The 22,134-nt window shown below is 41.6% G+C and overlaps 1 protein-coding gene across 1 annotated transcript in view; it reads right to left on the bottom strand.

The window, feature by feature from the left end:
- Positions 1-5,017: 5,017 nt before the first annotated feature.
- Positions 5,018-22,134, bottom strand: part of AR (androgen receptor) — a 194,866-nt gene continuing 177,749 nt past the window's right edge. Inside the window, exons 5-8 of the mRNA XM_047764936.1 lie at positions 17,433-17,577; positions 13,304-13,434; positions 12,300-12,457; positions 5,018-11,669 (exon numbers count right to left, since the gene is read on the bottom strand). Coding sequence (XP_047620892.1) covers positions 11,514-11,669; positions 12,300-12,457; positions 13,304-13,434; positions 17,433-17,577 — 590 coding nt within the window. The 3' untranslated portion in view covers positions 5,018-11,513. The remainder of the gene's footprint in view (positions 11,670-12,299; positions 12,458-13,303; positions 13,435-17,432; positions 17,578-22,134) is intronic.

Raw genomic sequence — 22,134 nt, 5'->3', positions numbered from 1 at the left:
TTGCATCTACCCTGATTCTTATCTGTGGCCTTATTTTCCACTCCAATACTATAAGAACACCTCCTATTCTCTCCCAAAGGAGGGCAGTCTTTAGGGCATTATCCTCCTTTGCCCGGCAAAGCAAAAAAAGCCACTTATTTCTCCTTCATCCCCCACCAAAAAATATATACATAGAAAGTATGAAAGAAAAAGGAAGAAACAGACAGGAAGGAGAAATGTAGAGCAACCAAGAGGGGACGGGACAAACAGGAAAGAGAGACAAAGACATAATGAGAGGAAAAAACAAGAGAAAATGAAGAATAAAGAAAATGAATGAGGGCTTCATATCAACAAAAGTAAGCTTCCATTTGGACATATCTTACCCTGAGACCTAGAGAAGAGTTGAGCAGACACTGGGCCATAAAGTGGATTTTGACAGAAGGTATATTGTAGGATTCCTGTCCATATGGTGTTATAATGGGATGGCAGTAATCAAAAGAATGTGTCAACTGATTTTTGACAAGGGTGCTAAGTAAATTCAATGGGGAAATAATAGTGTTTTCAGGAAATGGGCCTAGGAAAACCAGATATCCACATGCAAAATAATGATGTTGGACTTCCATCTCACACTAAATATAAAACAACTCAAAATTGATGAAAGACTTAAATATAGCTGTTTAAACTGTAAAATTTTTAGGAGAAAATATAGGCATAAATCTTTGTGGCCACAGATTAGATAATGTTTCCTTAGATATGATGCCAAAGGCAAAAGCAGTAAAAGAAGTAATAGATAAAGTGGACATCAAAATTAAGAACTTTTGCACTTCAAAGGACACTATTGAAAAAGTGAAAAGACAAATTACGGAAAAGGGGAAAATTTTCAAACCATACATTTGATCAGAGCCTTATACCTAGAATATATAAAGGATGTTGCAACTTAATAATAAAAAGACAAATAAGCCAATTCGAAATGCGCAAATTATCTAAACGGATGTTTCTCCAAAGAATATATACAAATGGCCACTAAGCACATGAAAAAATAGTCAACACCATTAACCATGTAGGAAATGCAAATTAAAACCACAATGAGATTCTACTTCATACCCACCAAAATTGCAATGATCAAAAAAAAAAAGCTAAGGGAGTTCCCGTTGTGGCTCAGTGGTAAAGAACCCAACTAGTATCCATAAGGTCATGGGTTTGATCCCTGGCCCTGCTCAGTGGGTTAAGGATCTGGCATTGCCGTGAGCTGTGGTGTAGGTTGCAGACGCAGCTTGGATCTGGCATTGTTGTGGCTCTGGTGTCGGCCGGTGGCTACAGCTTTGATTAGCCTCCTAGCCTGGGAACCTCCGTATGCCACGGGTGCAGCCCTAAAAAGACAAAAAAAAAATAAATAAATAAAACAAAAGAAGAAGAAAGAAGAGAAAAGACAGGCAGGGAAAGCAAGAGGCTTGATGAGACACTTGGGAGATGGTAGGGCTGGAGGACTCCAAAGGACTCATCTGAAGTTTGGGGAGTAGGTGGCTGCTCTGAGGATATCACAGTCTCATGTACATCAGATATCACTGCCACTCCTGGAAGAGGCAGTTGTGAAGACAATTCCATTGTGATATATCTCCTTCTTTGTTCCTATAGCTAATGCTGCCTGCTTTTGTGTTCCTTGGGCCTCTTTGCAAAGACAGAAAATCAACCAGCCTTTCAAAAAAGAAAAAGTGGTGCAATAATAGAAATCATAGACTTTGATAACAAACATACTTTAGCTTGAGTTCAATCTTTATTACTTGGAAGTAATCTTGGGTCTGAGCCAGAAATAAATTGAATCAGGGCCTCAGTTTATTTACATAATAGGAATAATTGTGCTTATCTTGTAGGGTTAATGTAAGGATTATGTAGGACACCATATAAAGAGCTTTCCTTTAGCGCTTCCTGGGACATAGTAAGTGCTCACTATATTACTTATTATTATTATCATTGTTACTATTATTCCCTTGAGTCAACCTCTGTGTCACTCTCTATTCTATTCTTATACAATATGTTACAGCAAGCTTCCAACTTACTAATTATGTTACAACTTTTTAAAAAAAAATTCTTAGTTATCTCAATTGGTATTCTTACTCTGCTGGCCTATTTTCTGGTTTTAGATTTGAAGTGCCCCAATGGAGACTGTAGAGAACTGTTTGCATATAGTCTGACTTAAGTCAGGTTTTTTGGTACAGGCTTGCTAGTTGGCAGTCAGACCAAATTCTGCAAATGGTCTTCTTGCATGCAGCAATCTGGGAAGGATATTGAAGAAGGGAAGTTGTGGCCTGAGAAAATGGTGGCAGAAGAATCTGAGGATTTGTATCTTCTGCATATGCCTATTAACTCAGAAAAATAGGTTTTCATACTTCAGTGTGTCTTTTAAATGTTTCTCATTGCTTCTAGAGTCACTATTCCAACTCCTCCAATAATTCTGTCCTTCTCTCACTCTCCCTTGCAATGGCAAAAAGAAAACCACTGGGATGGAGTTCCCATCGTGGCGCAGTGGTTAATGAATCCGACTAGGAACCATGAGGTTGCGGGTTCTGTCCCTGCCCTTGCTCAGTGGGTTAACGATCCGGCGTTGCCGTGAGCTGTGGTGTAGGTTGCAGACGTGGCTCAGATCCCACGTTGCTGTGGCTCTGGCTTAGGCTGGTGGCTACAGCTCCGATTAGACCCATAGCCTGGGAACCTCCATATGCCGCGGAAGCGGCCAAAGAAATACCAAATAGAAAAAAAAAAAAAAAAAAACACTGGGAGTTTGTAGTAGATATTTTTGGGATGTATATATAGGAACCACAGATGAGAAGTGGAGGCTCTCTCACTGAGGCTCTGAACCTCTGTGAAAAGAGATGGTAGAGGTTTTAAGGTTCCCTGTTACCCTGGCATGCTGCCTGTATGTATACAACTGGTCTGTGATTTAGGTGTGCTAGGGCTAGTTCATTGATGTAGGTCCTAATTCACAATAGCAGTCAACAAGTTTTTTTGCTCTGACTTCCTCATTTGAAGAATGCTAAGTTTGGGCTAGATGCTGTCTAAGATACCTTCTAGCTCTAAAAAGCAGCAGTTATAAATCAGGGGTTAGTCCAATATTGTCTGAGGGATAGATGTGGGAGGGTTTGGGGTGGATGCGATAAGTGGAAGTACCAAATTGGCCTGGTCTAAGGCATTTAATAGACTGTAAACTCACTGAAAGCATGCACTGTGGCTTAACTCCTACTTAGCTATATATAAGATCATCTAAATGGTAAATAAATTATTTTACTTTTGAGCAGTATCTCCATCCATCAAGGACTTGACAGCATATATTACCCAGGACTCAATTGTTGTTTTGATTCCCTGTCCCAGGTGTTAAGTAAATTTTTTTTGAGTACAAACATGGGGGTTCTAGTTCCAAAACTATGTGTTCTAGGGATAATCAAAGGCCCCTTCCTTTCCCATTTATGTTATTTTAAAAAGTGCTGCTGTAGTTCACAATAACCGCTGTGTCCACATTGGAAGGGGCTCTCCATCTCATCTGGTTCTATTCCACATCTCCAGACACACTCATTTTATAGATGAGAAATCTAAGGTTGAGGAAAGGGCAGAGAGTTGACTAGTATATAGTGAATCAGAAGGCCAGAATCCTAGCTATACAGTAACTATATAACCATGATCAAGTCATATATAGCACTCCCACATCTAGGCTCTTTTTAATCCACTAGGTGTTCTTTACCCTTGACTTCAGTGCTTTGCTACTCCTTGGAAAGTCTACGGTGCAATTTGTCACTTTAGGCAAGAGCTGAATGGTCAATGCAACCATGGAGGGTGATTGTTAGATCACTCTCTGTAGGTCCAAGGAAAGAGAACCTAAGCAATGGTGGTCAGAGAGGCTCTTCTGGACACACAGCCCACAAACATTCACATTCTTCCTCTCTTTACTTAGACACACACAAACAAACATACATCCTAAGAATCTCTTATTTTTGTCTCTTCTCCATCAAACACTGCTCTCAGGAAAATTCTAAGAAACCCATCCACTCTCAAGTGATCAAGGACATACATGGCTTAATATGAGAAACCTCTGGCATTTTAACAGGGATAAAAACCAGAGCAATAAACCCACCAGCTGGTCATATACATTCTTCCTGAATTCCCCACCCTGGCCTAGTAAAGAGGCACTGTGACAATCTCTATTACAGGTAAGGACATTGAGACATAAAGAATTTTCCTATTATTCCTTAACACATCTGTCACACCTCATTGATGGCCTGTACCTAAAGCCCAGAATCCAATATGGGATGTCATGAAGTATTCACACTGAGAGGAGACAAAAGGGGGATTTATTGAACTTTTGTAAACCCTAAAGAAGGCTGGCTTGGATTTCACCTCAATCATAGGATGATGTGGCCCCTGAACACCAGTGAGGATGTGAACATGCCCATTCCTTATCTTGGCAAGAACCGGGACAGTGACACCCCCATCCATTTTATGCTCCCATGAGAATGAGAATGAGGGTGAACAGCTACGTTTTGTGTAGCTTTCTCCTGGTGGATAAGCTCAGGGTTTTTGATGAGAAGTGGTAATGGGCTGCCAGTGTCCATCTGTGCTTTCTAGCTCAGACCCTTTGATATTTTGGTGGTCCCAGGTCAACCTATGCTAAGGGCAACACATAACAAATTTATAATCCATGTGCAAAGATTTTAAAAATATATGAAAATTAAAGTGGCATTAAAAAGCCACTGGGCATGATACCAACTCTTGACTTCAATAAAGACAGCCAATAAAAAGAGCTAATTAAAAGAAATCTGATGAAATTCTTCTGAAATTTTAGATTGTTTTATGTTTTAACAAATTAACAATGGTGATAAGAGCACATTAGCAGCTTTTCTCTGGTCTCTTTGTTAACAATAACTTGAGCCTGCAGCCACAACAGGGGCTGTGGCCAAGTTTTAGCTGGCAGACCAGCAAGACAGTATTTTACACAATGGATGACATTTCTGAAAGCAGAGACAGAGACAAACCCAGAGTCACACATGTATTCCAACAAACAAGTTTCTGCCATTTTTAATTGTATTTAGAGCAACAAAAGATTCCAAGATTACAAAAAGAGAATAGAACACTAGCGTTTGGGGCTGGTCCTGCTGCCCAGTGCAGGCCAAGTACTTCTGTGAGAACTGAAGCCCCATCAAAAGAAGATTCAAGCAAAATTAATGTTTCCTTAAAAATCTTTATATGATTTCTTTAATTTTTATCACTCAACATTAAAATTAGTTCTTACATCTGGTTACATAGTCTGCTCCCTCCTGCTGCCAAATTAATCTGAAGGACAGCATAAGAATGTTATGTCCAAGGCACTCCCTAATCAATGTTCCACTCTAGGGGAAAGCAGAAAGGTGTCACTGAGTGGTGAGGGGACTTTTTTTTTTTTTTTAAGCTTGAGTCATCCCGATGGTGGCTACTCTCAGCACCTGAGTGGCTTATGGGATAGGGCAATCCCACAGGCACTTCACTGCAGGACAATTAGCACCAAGGGCTAAAGTTGGAAGAGACTGCAGGCCGGCCTATATGCTGTGCAGGAAACAGAGTTCCAAAATGTGAAACATCGGCCCGAGAGGGCACCACCAGAGAAACAGCAGCATTTCAGAATTGTCTTTCCTTCGGGACGTGTGTAAGGACAAGTCTTTGGTGTGTGGCCAGTGGAATCTGTAGCTCATGATAGCCTTGTTAAATAGTGCATATGGGAACTGTTTTAGGTCACAGGGCTACTGAGACCAGAGCTTGTCATTTAATTCCATAAAAAGCTAAGAGAGAAGTAGCATAAGGAAGAGAACCAGCACCTCTGCTATACTGAATTAGGGCTGGAAACCAATCGATGCATATTACCTGTTTCCTGGCCAAATCTAATAGGGGGTCAAAGCTGAGTCAAAAGCTATTTTTCCCTTTAAGACTCTAACTGTTAAATTTTTTACCACTCATTTTTTTGGGGGGGGGGAACATTCCAAGTGGTTTTTTTTTGTTTTTTGTTTTTGTTTTTGTTTTGTTTTGTTTTGTTTTGTTTTTACCTCAGCTGAAGTATCTGAAGAGAAGTGACTAATGTGGATTTTTCTGCCTTCACCTAGAAATGGTTAAGAATTGGGAGGCTCTGGGCAACAGACCCCAGTGTCAATCTCTTAATTGAAGAAAAACATCCCTACCTGTGGGCAGAGATGGACCTGTACCTACAGAGATACTACTTCTAATACATTAATAATTTTTAACAGAGAAAAACACATTTTCATTGTCAAAATCTTTACAGAACATATCCAAAACCAGAATTAGAGCACATAGACACCCAGTAGCAAGAGCACCTCAATCGCAGGTGAGTGAATTGTTTGAAATGGAGCACTTGCTCCAGGTTCCCAAGTGCAGGAAACTGCCCTTTTCTCACAAGGATGGCAATGAACAAAAAGTACCCTTCCTTCTTCCAACTGCACAGGTCCCATTAGAGGGCCACTGGCTAATTATTTGCGTTGGCCTTTGGCCGGAAGTCTGGGCCTTCTCCATGGTAAATCCCAATAAGTTCCAATGAGACTTCGCCACCCTTTACACATTCATCTGTCTTGGGCTAGTAAAGTGCAATACATCATGTACCCTACCCTTTTCCCCCCTCAGCTCCTTTGCAAGGCCTGTGGGTCTGGCCTCAATAGAAGCAGATATCTTTTAGTTATCTGATCAACCCAGGTGTCTTTTCAATTCTGAGAGAGCTTCCAAGATGTAGCTGTGGCTTCTCTCACAAGTACATGGTATCAATTATGACCTGGAACCAAATATAAAGGTGCAGAGAAAGATAAAGCTATAACACATTATATCTATATATATATAATTCAGTTTTGAAAACATGGATACAAATACTCATTTACAATATATTTCAACCTTCTGCCTTAAAATGCAGAGAACTTTTTTGTGCCATTCAAAGTGGGCAGAAATGAGAATTTCTGCCTGCTGTCCCCTCTAGTGCAAAATCTAGTCCTTTATATGCTCCCCTTCTCAGTAAGGGCTTGACCTCTTCAGATATGCTAACATCGGCACTAGAAAATACAGTGGCCAAGACAGCTCCATTTCCAATCATGTAATGATGGAGCTTTAAGAATTTGCTCAGCAACTACTAGAGAAAAGGAAAGCTAGTTCTGCTTATAAAAATCACTTAGTGAAGGACCCATAATCCCATTTTTTTTCAAAATTATCTTCCACTCTTCTAAATGTATATATTGTGTGGGGGGTAACCCCACAGAACTCTTATAAGTCAGTCACCAGCAAAGTCCTTTAGTCTGTCTTTGGATAGCTTACCAAAGAGGCACTAATTCTTGTTCCTTCCCTGCCCTTAAAAAATTTGGTATCTTAGCAGATACAGTGTAATCTTTGGTTACATAATGTGATGTTTTCATCTCTTTGTCTTTTTTTTTAAACTGCTTTCAAAGATTTTTCAAAGAGATTGTGGTGAGAGTAGACCTGCCTATAAAAGGCAGTGGGGGTAGAAACTTCCTTTTAGAAGAAATTGCACATGCTAAATGGCTTATTTTGACTTAAGTTTGGGATTGGATCCTATGTTTTAGCATCCCTGATTTCCATGACCCCTATAGGTGGTTGAGCATGAAGGTCACTCCGTTGGCCCAGTACTCTCTTACTTAGGCAACTGGTATATGACAACTAGTAGTCAACCTATTGTTTTCCCAGGGCCATGCAGGGACCATGCAGGGATAGTTATTGGGCTGTCTGAAGAGAGTCTCATGAAGTACAACCCTGTAGCACAAGACTGGGATAGGGTAGAGGGAGTGGCCTGGTCTTTTGTGCTGTGTTGAATATCAAAGGAGAAAAGAGGGCAAGGCCATGCCTGTGCTGTGCCTAATGAAATGAGCACTTAAAAGCTACTTGATGCTTAAATTTATGTCATTTGTGTAGTGTCAGTATCATGTGGATGGTGGACCTATTTTCTCTTGAAGTACAAATAGAATACTTCTTGCTATATATGCATATATGTATTTAGAAGTAGAGTATGGCAGAGAGGGACTCTAGCATCAGCATATTATTTCTCAACCTGGACAATCATCTCAGCAAATATCCAAAGGACAGATTGAAGCTCCCCCCAACACTTTTTAGTGTCAGTGAACATATATAAAAATATATGTATTACTGTTTTTCTTTTTCAAAGTTATATGACAGAATCCTTCAAAAATCCCTTTCTCATTAAAAAAATAATGACCTCTCCAAGAACAAAGATACTGTCTGTGGCATAGAAAAGCAATGGAACAAAGAACACAACCCACATTTCAACTCAGAGGCCAGGCCTAGGCAAGCTGCCCAATGAACAAGAGCTGAAATTGCCACACGACTCTTTTCTTTCACCACAGAGTTTGTGACCTTGGCAGCTGTCTGCTGCCCAGCACAGACAGAGCCTTCTCAATGGTGCTCATTCTTTTTCTCTTCCTCACTCTCCATCCCCATTGAGTACTACAAACCTCTTTGGAGATAGTCCCCTTGACTCATCTGGTGAGTGAAGATGAAGATCTTCAAACTCACGAGGTGAGTGGGTATGGGTAGCCAATCCTTCAGGGTGAGCACAGTGTAACAACCACATCAACTCTGTTTATAGAACAGAGTGCATGCAAAATGTGACTTGTGTCAATTAGTCAATTACACTGGCTGGAACATTAATGGCCAAAGGAAAAAATATCCCACTTTCATCTTTGGGAGACAAAGACAAGCTAAAATTTCCTTTGCTCATTGAAACTCCAGTGCAAAAACAGTAGGCCTAAATATTTGTTCAGGCCATTTTTCCCTCGTCTTGCCATTGGGAGATTTGGAGTAATCCAGTTGTTTATGCTTTTAATTACTTACACTGCTGTTTCATTGATTTTTGGCTTTAGCAATTACAAAACATATATTCATAAAGACAAGAGTCACAATTGGGAAATCCGTAAAGATGAAAATTTTGATAGCCCCAGAAATGAAAAGGAGAGCATATAGTATTTACAAGAAGTATTAGAATGATAAAATTGAATACACATGCCACAAAAGATGAAAATAATTTCAAAACAGATGTAAAGGAACTACTGAAAGGTAATCTAGTTTAAATGAAAAGAGTGGTTGATTTTTTTTTCTTTTTAAAACAGCTAAAAGTGATCCTGTGAGCTTACATAAAACAAATAGTGTCGAAACAAATATCAACCAGAATTTGTCTATCCTACCCCAGTAAGAGAACCTGTTGGCTTTAGCTTTGTGCAGCAGTCATAGAATGGTATATCACCCATCTTAGGTTCCCCTATCCCTTGTTATTTAAAGAAGCTGTTTTGCAAGTTCATTTGGCTATTAATATCAACAGAAATCAGAGGAGGAAAGTCATGTAGATCATATCATGTCACTTAAAAACTATCTTCTCAACAAGTTGAATGAACCAACTGAAATGGGCAGCTTGGTGACTGGCCCCTAATTTCTTCAGTTTATCAGATGAATTGAAGAGCTTAGTGAGGAGGCAGTGGCCAAGATGAGAACGTAGGTGGATATTCCCCTGTACTTACGATTAGGGGACAAAGTCAACAGAACAGAGGTGTGCCAAAGGACTGTACAAAACCAGTATCCCAGGAACACACCTCGAGTTCCTAGGTGGCAGCCCATAAGGAGCCATATCAACCAGACCTTTCCAAAGGAGGCCATGGTTTTGTAGTCTCAATGTTTCAGTTTCCTCTGACTGAGAGGCAGCAATAAAGGTGGGGTGTCTGAGTATGGCCAATGTCAGAGCCCAGAATCAGCAGCAGAGGAGGACGATGAGCAAAATCACCAGATGGTGTCCATCTGGTTTTAGATTTTGCTTCTGAAGACTTTTAATTTAGTAGTCAGTCTCCTCTTGATTTCTTCTCTCTTCTTCCCATGACTTTTGAAGGTGGATATGCTGGGTGGCAAGGAGAGCATTTACAGGGTTTCTAGTTTTAGTGTCTTCATTCTTCCCACCTTGGCAATTGAATTTTATTTTCAACCCTGATCTGTGTGACCCCTTTAGTTGCTCTGAAGGAGGAAGTAGGCATTTATCCATTTGGTGGGAAGGTGTTATCTCTAGGGGATGAGGGCAAGATGCACAGCTTGTCCAATCCCATTGATACCTTTTTTCCAGTTTGTCTAAGAGATCCAAAAATCTCATAGTTGATGACAGACATTTGGTAACAAGTCTTTGAGCCTACTGGCATCTAGGTGTAGATGTTAAGATGCTGGCTTGCTAGTTTTCTTGGTGGTGGGGGTTCTTAGCAGAGAGTCTGTGAACATGCCCAAAGAAGTAGACAAGCTTCACCACTGTGGCTGTAATACAGTCTGGTGAAGTTCAGGCCCACAAAACCCTGAAGGGTGGGTGGATGGTGCTTGCAGCTGCATGGGGTCAGTCAGAGAACATTCAGTTCTTTTAAAAGTAGAGGCAAAAAGGGATCAAATCTTCAGTGCCCTAAGCAGGAGAACAGTCAAGCCACCACTTCCTTTTCCTTTGCCTCCAGCCCCAAGCTCCTCCCTGAGCCATAAATGGGAAAGCAGACCTGGATCATAATGGGGCGTTCCAAAAGGTCAGATATCTCCTCTCCTTCTCGCTGGTCTGATTCTACAGTGGAAGTGGCCAAGTTTTGGCTAAAGAGAACATTCAGTTCAAAGCTCTTAGAAAGGCTATTGAAAGTCAGTTTGAGGGTGGAGGCAGAGGATAAGAGAGAAATGAGACTGGTGGGGGGAGGCATTCACATACAGACAAGTTTTCTAACAAGAAGCACATTTTTCAGTGCCATAAATTGTACTGCAGTTGAGAAGTCTAGCCCTCAGGGGCCAAGGCTGTGGGCAGGTACTGGTGATCCATCTGTCCTCTCTGTCCTCTCTTAAATCTGCTCCCCCCTCCCACCAGCCCTGGGGTCACCCTGCCCTCTAATGGCAATAGCCATTGGCAGAAAATAAAGTCTCCCAGGCAGAGAGGGTTTGGGGAAAAAAAGCAATGACTCCCTATGGGCTTGCAATTTTCACCTTATTCTAGTTATTGTTGGCCTCTTTGGGAATTTGTTTGTTTTCATATTTTTTAAGAGCGAAAAATCCTAGTAAGTTTTGCTTTTGTTTTTGTTTGTTTGCCTTTTGTTTTCCCAGATACTCTTAGCTCTCTAAACTTCACGTGGCATTAGGTGAGTAAACGTTTGTGTAGCTGGCACACAGCACAGTGCTATAAACAAGCACAACTTGACACTGTGCCACATGAGGATCATCATAGATTTGAAGAAATACAATGGCATTCAAAACACAGATAAGAGCCACAGCAGAAGTAGAGTCAGAAAGTGCCATGGGAGGGAGGGAAAGAAAAGAAAGGAGGAAAAGGGAAAAAAGCCCAGCAAAAACAACTCAGGAACATCTTCATGACAGACTGTGTACATCAATAGAGGAAATTCTCCAAGGCACAGCAGAGAAGTAGTGCAGAATTAAAACAGGCAGAAGATATTTGAAAAAAGGGAGTGGGGTAGGGTGAGAAAATGGGGGCCTCCAAAGTTTCACTGTGTGTGAAAATAGATGGGCTTGACTTTCCCGGAAAGAATCTTGGGCACTTGCACAGAGATGATCTCTGCCATCATTTCTGGAAAGTCCACGCTCACCATATGGGACTTGATTAGCAGGTCAAAAGTGAACTGATGCAGTTCTCGTGCAATCTGCAGGAGGACAATAAGAGAGGGAGAAAACAGGATTGACGAGAAGTTGGCTTCTTGACAGGCTCTCCCCCACAACTTTTGATTTCCTCCTCCTTCCTTCTATGTCCTTGGTCCTTCCCATGTATGTGTGTAGTGTGTGTGTGCATAAATGGTCTCCATAGAGTCACTGAGGGCTCTCAAGATCACTTACACCATTGCAAGCTCTCTGACTCAGGACCAGGTGTTCCTTTTTTCCAGAATAGACCTTCTCTCTCTCTCTCTCTCTCTCTCACACACACACACACACACACACGTGTGCACGCACGTGCGCATGTGCACATGACTTAAGGAAGAGGGGGAAAACATTCCAGGTCTGTTTTGTCTGCTTAGAGAACTTATTTATTCTAAGCCCCTTCCCTGTGTCCCAACTGCTCTGTTCTCAACTCCTCCACCTCTTTCACAACATCCAGCTGGGACACTGTGACCTGTGTTCCTTTCTTCTTCATTGCACTTTCATCCTGGACCACACTCAAAGCCAGAGGGGAATGGAAGCACCTCCCAACAGGTGGTGCCAGACCCTATAAGAGCATATTATCACTTGGCTCTATCAGGCTGCTCTCCCTGAAAAAGAACCCTCCACTGTTTGCTTACAGGCTGCACAGAGTCCAGGAGCTTGGTGAGCTGGTAGAAGCGCCTTGAACAGGATGTGGGATTTTTTCTCTTGCATGCAATGATACGATCAAGTTCCTTGATGTAGTTCATTCGAAGTTCATCAAAGAATTTTTGATTTTTCAGCCCATCCACTGGAACTGATGTGGGATGAAGACAGAATGGGGAGGGGAATCATGCCCACAAAGGAGCATTAGACAAAGCACCAAGGTTTCTGACCAAAAACTAGACCCCCACCCCCACAGGGAAGGAGCCATCTACTTGGATTCCTGTCACTTGAGGTGTATACGCCTGGGGCCTTCAGGAAGTCTGCCAGGAAGGTCTTGGGGAAAAGGCTAGATGGACCCAGTCTGAAGGGCATCAAGCAAATAAAATTTACTGAGTCTTTCCTTTTTCTAGTCTTCTCATCTACATATTTCTTAGGACCTATGGTTTTATGTTGTCCACAGTCCGGCTCTGATTTAGACAATTAAAACATGTGGCTTTGAATATCAAATATGGCCTCCTTTCTCCCTCACAGAGGCTAAGGCAGCACTGTGCTTAGAAGAGACATTGAAGAAATATGCCTTGGTTGCCAAATAAGCTACCTGAGTTACTTACATAGACCTTCTCCTGCTAGCAGAAGAGGGAATTTCTTCCAGGAGGCATTCCCTTCTGCCCTTACAATAATATTAGATGATCTTTGCCTGTTTTATAGAAGAAGCTATGAAAAAATTCAGAAACCTGTTACAACCAGCCAAAAAGCCCTTGTCCCAGAGAGAGATTGGGGGTAGGTGGGGATCTAATGGAGGTTGAATTCTAGCAAAAATTTTATCTCTAGCTGTGAAGTTCATCCTTGTTAGGAAAAAAGGATGCTAAGGGAGAGTGAAAGAAGAAGGGAAATGTTCAGGAACTGGCTTCTTCCTGATAACCCTTTAATGGAAAAAGTAGCTCCCCTTTGATTCCCTATGCCCCTAGAGGCATTCCTTGCCTTTCCAGGCACTTACTAATGCTGAAGAGCAGCAGTGCCTTCATGCACAAAAATTCCTGGGGGGTGATTTGGAGCCATCCAAATTCTTGAGAGAGATGCCTCATCCGGACACACTGGCTGTACATTCGGGACTTATGCATGCGGTACCTAAGAAGGAGACACAAAGGGAAAAGGGAGGAGTAAGGCAAGGCTTACAATAAACCCAGACAGAATGTCTATGGTTGCCCTCCCCTCTCCAGGTTCTCCAAGAAGAAGATGCTGTTTCTCTTGCTTGTGCTTCAGTGACAAGGAATAAGATTGTTCTTTTTTTTTTTCTTTTCAAAATTGTGACATCCTGATAACTACTCATCTCCCCTGGCCAGGATATGGGTTAGCACATGGAATTTCCAGGTTCCTATGCCCCTCCTGCTTCCTGAGACAGGACAGGAAAGCCTAACCAAAGGAATACAGTGGGCCAGGCACATGGTCTCCCTGACTACAGTTCTAATATCCCAGCTACAGTCAGAGCCAGAAACTGCCTCCCAGAAATCTCTACTTGGAGGATTTCTGGAAGACAAGCCTTAGAAATCAACTCTTAACATAAGGACACCAGGATTCTCAAGTAACCATACTTCTTATTCTAGAAATGTAATCCTTTATTTATATATTAAAAAAAAAAACTCCCAGGGAAGGAGACTCCTCACTGTCCCTTTAAATGAGTTCCAATGCTTAGCAAATCAGATATAAAGTATTTCTGAATGTCCAATCTAAATGTCCCCTACAGAAGGGGAGCCTACACCCTCATATACGGGCTGTTCCTTCCAACAGTTTGGGAGTAATAAAGAAGCGTGAGCTGCTTTTATTATAGTGACTTGTGAACAGATCATCACATTATCACCTATAAATTATATAGGGAAGTGGCCAAGGCTTGGATAGCTTCTTGGGGTAGCAACCTCTCTGTTCCATGACTGGCCATGACAAGCCTCTAGGAGAAAACATAGCATTCCCCTACTAGCAGACCTTCCTGGTTTTCAGCACTTCAAAAATTGTGTGTGTGGGTGTGTTTGTGAGAGAGAGAGAGACAGACAGAGAGAGACAGAGAAAGAGAGAGATAGAGAGAGAGGGGGGGGGAAGAGAGAGAGAGAGAGAGAGGGAGGGAGGGAGAGGAAAATTGGTTTTATATCTTGTGGAGAAAGGAAAGGGAATTTGACACTCACTTAAGTTGTAAGGAAAAAGACCTCCCAGATTTGGCCTGAAGCCTGTGGTTTGACATTTTGGTCCCCAAACCACTAGCCTCATTCACAGGCTGAGCAGGGCTGGTAGAGCTCAGTACCCTATCTCAGAAGATCTTGGCTGGCCTGGAGAAAGAAGGAAGGGAAGGGGGCCGAGAGTGTAGAAGTATTCATTGTAGGCTGGAGCCCAACTGGAAAAAGGAAGTATTTAGATAGTATCACAAGTTAATTGACCAAAACAGTGCTGCTCCAAGCCCTTCACCCTAGAGAATTTTTGAATAATAGCTGCTGAGCCTTGGGACATGGCTTTGTTCTGGTCTCTACCAATGTTTCCAAGCCTCTGTTGATGGCAACACTGCAGTATTTTTTTTACCAGAGATCATGATCCTGACATGAAGAATTACTGTAACACTGCTGCAGACCCTAGGCAGGGAGAAGGAGGGGAAAGGAGGGAAGAAGGGAAAGGGAAGGAATACAAAAAGGAAAGGAAAAAGACTTGAGGAGAAAGGGAGAACAGAATAGGGAATAGCTAAAGGAAAAAAAGGGAGAGAGAGTGGAAGGTAGAAAATGAGGGGCAGGAATGAAAATGAAGACATCAGAGGTAGGTGGGAATGAAAGCGGGGACAAGGGGGGGAGACAAACCCTGGAAAAAAATGGAGCTCTGTGCCTGTCTGGCACATAGTAATTGCTCAAAATATGACATGTTGTAAGATGTCATTATGATACTATTCACTATTCTACAGATGAAGAGAATAAGGTTCAGAGAGGTTCAGTAAGTAACCCAAGGTCACAAAGCTAGGGTTCAAGATCATTACCCTCATAAGCTGTGTTTTCCACAAAGAAGGAATAAGAAAAGAATAAAGCAAGGTTGATGACAAGGTTTCCTGTAAGACAGATCAGCAAATGGATTGACCCAGAGTTCCTCTCTTTCTCTCTCTTTGGGCGTCAGTTTTCCCATTTGTACCTTCAGGAGGCTATCAGCAATTGGTGGCTTTCAAATGGAGAAGTACTACTCCCTTAGTGGATGCTAGAAATACATGGAGGAGATTTGGACTGTCACAGTGACTGGGATGTTATTTGGTACTTAGTGAGTAGGTACCAGGAATTTTAAACATGTTCCAATATTTGGGAATGTGTGACACAATGAGAAACCATTCCTTCAAAAATGTCGAGCATCCCTTTTGAGAAACATTGGTTTAGATGTTTCCAGGGACTCTAAGAGCTCTAACAGAATGGGTTATAACAAGAAGAAGAGGGAGCCTATTGTTTCAGGAGCCCTGGGGCTTGATGTAGAACCCTGACTCTCTGGGGAATTCTGTGGTAGCTTTTGATTAGGTACATGGGAATGGACCAGAAAGCCAATGCAGGATGCCACATACTTACACAGAGGTGGAAAAAGAAATTAAGGTTTAGAAAATAGCAAATTATCACCCTGCAAAGGCACAGCGGTCTTAGGGCTCTGGATGGGGAGGGTAGCACAGGTGCTCAGGAGCTGATTCAATCACTGGAGGGCAGCAAGAGGAAGCGTTGAGAGATGAACAGGAAGAGGGCTTTTTAAGGCCTGCCCCGGAAGATGGCATCATAGGTAACTCTTTGGAGATCTGGAAACCACAAAGCAGGTTGTGCCAAAAGCTCAATGGTTATTCTTAGTTTCTGGCTACCAGGGCTGGCTGAGTTGGAAGAGGGCAGCTGGGGACGTTTGTTTCCCCCCATATGGCACTGTTGTACTGGAAGGAACCACAAGCCTGTAGATTTTATTTTAAGGTTCTTCTGGGTTAGAGGGCTGGAGGGGAGGAAAGCTCAATTCCTTCCCTTACCAAAGGGATTCTCTGTGCTGAGACTAGCTCAAGCTCCTTGGGAAAATTTTCCTGGCCAGCTCCATTCACAATGCCACAGGGGACTTCAAACAGCAGACATAGAAAAGATTATCACTATTAGGAAAAGAGAGTATGGGAAAGGTACTTTTTTACTTCTTTAGCATTACGGGTGAGACATTTCACACCCATTAGCTCTTATTTTAGTTGTTATAACAAGTCATTTGAGAAAGTTTTACTTTATTAACATATGGGGAAACTAAAGGTCAGGGAAGCTAAGGGTCTTGCCCAAAGACAATGATATAGGAACAGAGGTTTTAGGTGAGAAAATTTTAATTCCAAAATATGAATTCTTGGTCAAATTCATGATGGTTAAATAGAGCTGCTGGCAGGGCAAGCATTAATTAAACCTGGTTTTAAGAAAAAGGAAGTAGCTGAGCCAAGATCACATGGCAGAGAATGGTGGGGCTGCTCTTCCTCATCACTTACCACCAGGAGGCACTATAAGAGCTGGGAGTTACACAGCCACACTGAATTCTGTTGCCAATCTGCACTACCTGTGCTGGGTGAGTCATTTTATTTTATTGAGCCTATCCATTAAAAAAAAAAAAGATTATAAAGGGAAAATCAAATTATCATGAAGGCCTAATGAGAATGGATTAGAAAGTATCTAATATAGTTCTGGCCCAAAGGAATTTCTCAACAAATGGTGACTGGCAGTAGCCCTCATTGGTAGCAAAGGGACCAAAGGAATTTTAGCGCTTACAACTAGAGTTTCTCTGCTAACTTCCTATGTTGTTCAGAGTGAAGGGGAAGGGCTCTGAAGTGAAGGTCTGAGATAAGCTGAAAGCAGGTCAGAAGCACTGCCAAAATACCAGGATTGGGTCTTGACTGGAAAAGTGATGGCCTCAGCACCACCCCCTCTTCCCTCCTATCAATTGGCCTTTCAACCAGGCAAAACCACCTCTGATTGAGCAGGCTGACTGGGCCTTTACTGCCTCCCCTAAAAGGTTAAATGAACTCACACAGTTACACACATTACCATCATCACCACCACCCAGTCACCCAGGTCTGGACAGTATACTATGTCTATGTGAGTTTTGGGCCCGCAAGTACTTACTCATTGAAAACCAGGTCCGGAGCGAAGTAGAGCATCCTGGAGTTGACATTGGTGAAGGACCGCCAGCCCATGGCAAACACCATAAGCCCCATCCAGGAATACTGAATGACTGCCATCTGGTCATCCACATGCAAGTTTCGGAAACCTGGAGATAGGGCAGAGGCAGTGGTCAGACTGGGCACTGATGGGCTGAGTGACATCTGGGACTTTCATGGGTTGAGAAACTCTGGCACTTGGGCTGCCCCTGAAGAGCCCCAGGAGCCATCAATTCTTGGGAGCAGGGGGAGAACTATATGGCAGGGATAATATTCCTTGTACACCCTACTTCACTGATCTGCTCAAGTGAAATGGTGATGGAGGCAAAAAGTGCACTCTCCGTGCAAAGAGAAGAATAATTTAGCACTTACTGACTAGTTATAAAGAATGAACTACTTTCTAAGCATGCTACTTATAGTAATTCATTTAATCCTCACAATAATCCAATAAAGTGGGTACTATTATTGTTCCCATCCTGTGAAGCTATAAAAGTGAGTCACAGAAGGGTTAAGAAACTTATCCAAGATCATAAGGCTAGACATTGGCAAAACAAGTTTCAAAGCAAGGCAGTCTGATTCCAAAGCCCATGCTCTTGATCTTCAGAAAGGCTCACTGCCTTTCTTGAAGATGCAGTGTAATTGTTTCCCCCACATGAATAGCACTTTTCACTTCACAAAGCTCTTTTATAGTTATTATCTTATTTGTCCCTTCTAACAATCCTGGGAAAGAGATACTATTACATATCATCACATGGTGGAATGCCTTTGACAACCATGCCAGGCTTTTCTCCGACCCTTTCCTTCTTCCCACTTCCTCTCCATAATTTTCTATTCAATAAGTACCTCCTCCTGCTAGTTTCCTACTCTACTGGCATTCCTGCCCTACTGCCATTATTATACACAATCGGGCCCTTTATGACCTGCTGTTTTATTTATTTATTTTAATGATTTTTATTTGTTCTGTTATAGTTGGTTTACAGTGTTCTGTCAATTTCTACTGTATAACAAAGTGACCCAGTCATACACATACTTTTCCTCACATTATCCTCAATCGTGTTTCATCATAAGTGACTAGATATAGTTCCCTGTGCTGTACAGCAGGATCTCATTGCTAATCCACTCTGAAGGCAAGAGCTTGCACCTATTAACACCAGATTCCCAGTCCATCCCACTTCCTCTCCCCTCCCCCTTTGCAAATACAAGTCTGTTCTCCAAGTCCATGAGTTTCTTTTCTGTGGAAAGTTTCTTTTGTGCTATATATTAGATTCCAGATATAAGTGATAGCGTATGGTGTCTGTCTTTCTCTTTCTGACTTACTTCACTTAGTATGAGTCTCTAGTTCCATCCATGTTGCTGCCAATGACATTATTTTGCTCTTTTTTTATGGCTGAGTAGTATTCCATTGTGTAAATATACCACATCTTCTTAATCCATTCATCTGTCGATGGACATTTAGATTGCTGTTTTAGACTAATTCCTTTTCATTTGCCTTCCCATAATTTAGGTTCTAGCTATTCTGAAAAACCCACAGTTTTCTGAACACATACATACCAGGCCTCTATACCTCTGCTATCTCTGCAGAGGCAGTTGCCTTTGCCTAGGATGCATTCCTCTCTCCTTATGCTTTCTATCTGATAAATGCCTATTCATCTTTCAAGTCTTCACTGAAAGCCTACCTCTCCTGTGAAGTATTTTCTAACTCATCAAAACAGAAGACTTAATGATTCTTCTTTTACCATCTTACTGAATCTTACGTAGCCCCGTCCAATTATAGCATGCATTACACTGTATTGGAATTTATCTATGCACACATCTGTCTCCCCTACAAGACTTAGAACCTCTTGAAGACAGGGACCATTCCCTTCTTATTTAATTTCCCTCATAGTTCAGATATTTGAATAGGAACTAGAGAAATATTCATTAAATTCACTAAAGACCCACATTTTCTCATTTTATAAAATGGGATTTATATGATGTCTAAATTATCTCCCTTAAGCTCAGAGAACAAAGGCTCCTAGATGCTGCCTCCATAATACCACATAGGTAGAAGAGAATATGGATATGCTCTCCTGGAGGATTCTAAATAGTTGGATGCTTAAAGCATTACCTCAGAACTTATCCCCTACCAGTACATCATTACTCTTCTCCTTAATAGATACAGAATTATCTGAAATTTTGTCTTGCTATAAACTTCATTAGGAATGCTTACATGAATTTATTTATTTTTTTTAACGCATTTTTATTTTTATTGGAAAGCTGAGATATACTCATTGTCTTTTTTTTTTTCCCACTGTACAGCAAGGAGATCAAGTTAACCTTACATGTATACGCTACAATTACATTTTTTTTTGTCTTTTGGCTTTTTGTTGTTGTTGTTGTTGCTATTTCTTGGGCCGCTCCTGCGGCATATGGAGGTTCCCAGGCCAGGGGTTGAATCGGAGCTGTAGCCACCGGCCTACGCCAGAGCCACAGCAACGCGGGATCCGAGCTGCGTCTGCAACCTACACCACAGCTCACGGCAACGCCGGATCCTTAACCCACTGAGCAAGGGCAGGGACCGAACCTGCAACCTCATGGTTCCTAGTCGGATTCGTTAACCACTGCGCCACAACGGGAACTCCTACAATTACATTTTTTTCCCCACCCTTTGTTCTGTTGCAACATGAGTATCTAGACAAAGTTCTCAGTGCTATTCAGCAGGATCTCCTTGTAAATCTATTCTAAGTTGTGTCTGATAAGCCCAAGCTCCCGATCCCTCCCACTCCCATAAGGCAGCCACAAGTCTTTTCTCCAAGTCCATGATTTTCTTTTCTGTGGAAAGGTTCATTTGTGCTGGATATTAGATTCCAGTTATAAGTGATATCATATGGTATTTGTCTTTGTCTTTCTGGCTCGTTTCACTCAGTATGAGAGTCTCTAGTTCCATCCATGTTGCTGCAAATGGCATTGTGTCATTCTTTTTTATGGCCAAGTCGTATTCCATTGTGTATATATACTGCATCTTCCAAATCCAATCATCTGTTGATGGACATTGGGGTTGTTTCCATGTCCTGGCTATTGTGAACAGTGCTGCAATAAACATGCGGGTGCACGTGCCTCTTTTAAGTAGAGTTTTGTCAGGATATATGCCCAAGAGTGGGATTGCAGGGTCATATGGAAGGTCTATGTATAGATTTCTAAGGTATCTCCAGACTGTTCTCCATAGTGGCTGTACCAGTTTACATTCCCACCAACAGTGCAGGAGGGTTCCCTTTTCTCCACAGCCCCTCCAGCACTTGTTATTTGTGGACTTCTTAATGATGGCCATTCTGACTGGTGTGAGGTGGTATCTCATGGTAGTTTTGATTTGCATTTCTCTTATAATCAGCAATGTTAAGCATTTTTTTCATGTGTTTGCTAGTCATCTGTATATCTTCTTTGGAGAAATGTCTATTCAGGTCTTTTGCCCATTTTTCCATTGATTGATTGGCTTGTTTGCTGTTGGGATGTATAAGTTGTTTATGTATTCTGGAGATTAAGCCCTTGTCGGTTGCATCATTTGAAACTATTTTCTCTCATTCTGAAAGTTGTCTTTCTGTTTTCTTTTTGGTTTCCTTTGCTGTGCAAAAGCTTTTCAGTTTGATGAGGTCCCATGGGTTTATTTTTGGTCTAATTTCTATTGCTTTGGGAGACTGGCCTGAGAAAATATTCATGAGGTTGATGTCCGAGAGTGTTTTGCCTATGTTTTCTTCTAGGAGTTTGGTGGTGTCCTGTCGTATATTTAAGTCTTTCAGCCATTTGGAGGTTATTTTTGTGCATGGTGTGAGGGTGTGTTCTAGTCTCATTGCTTTGCATGCAGCTGTCCAGGTTTCCCAGCAATGCTTGCTGAATAGACTTTCTTTTTCCCATTTGATGTTCTTGCCTCCCTTGTCAAAGATTAATGGACCATAGGTGTCAGGGTTTATTTCTGGGTTCTCTATTCTGTTCCATTGGTCTGTCTGTTTGTTTTGATACCAGTACCACACTCTTTTGATGACTGTGGCTTTGTAGTGTTTCTTGAGATCTGGGAGAGTTATGCCTCCTGCTTGGTTTTTGTTTCTCAGGATTGCTTTGACGATTCTGGGTCTTTTGTGGTTCCATATAAATGTTTGGATTGTTTGTTCTACTTCTGTGGAAAATGTCCTGGGTAATTAGATAGGGATTGCGTTGAATCTGTAGATTGCTTTGGGTAGTATGGCCATTTTTACAATATTGATTTTCCCAATCCAGGAACATGGAATATCTTTCCATTTCTTTACATCTTCTTTGATTTCTTTGATTCAAGTTTTATCGTTCTCGGCATATAGGTCCTTTACCTCCTTGGTCAGGTGTATTCCAAGGTATTTGATTTTGTGAGGTGCAATTTTAAAAGGTATCATATTTTTGTATTCCTTTTCTAATATTTCATTGCTGGTATACAGAAATGCAACTGACTTCTGAATGTTCATCTTATATCCTGCTACTTTGCTGAATTTATGAATCAGTTCAAGGAGTTTTGGGGTTGAGTCCTTAGGGTTTTCTATGTATAGTATCATGTCATCTGCCTACAGTGACAGTTTGATCTCTTCTCTTCCTATATGGATGCCTTTTATTTCTTTTGTTTGTCTAATTGCTGTGGCTAGGACTTCCAAAACTATGTGGAAGAGCAG

The sequence above is a fragment of the Phacochoerus africanus genome, chromosome X (genome assembly GCF_016906955.1).
Source record: "Phacochoerus africanus isolate WHEZ1 chromosome X, ROS_Pafr_v1, whole genome shotgun sequence".
Classification (NCBI taxonomy): domain Eukaryota; kingdom Metazoa; phylum Chordata; class Mammalia; order Artiodactyla; family Suidae; genus Phacochoerus; species Phacochoerus africanus.
The sequence above is the reverse complement of the archived record's forward strand: the minus strand, read 5'-3'. Positions and strand labels throughout refer to the sequence as shown.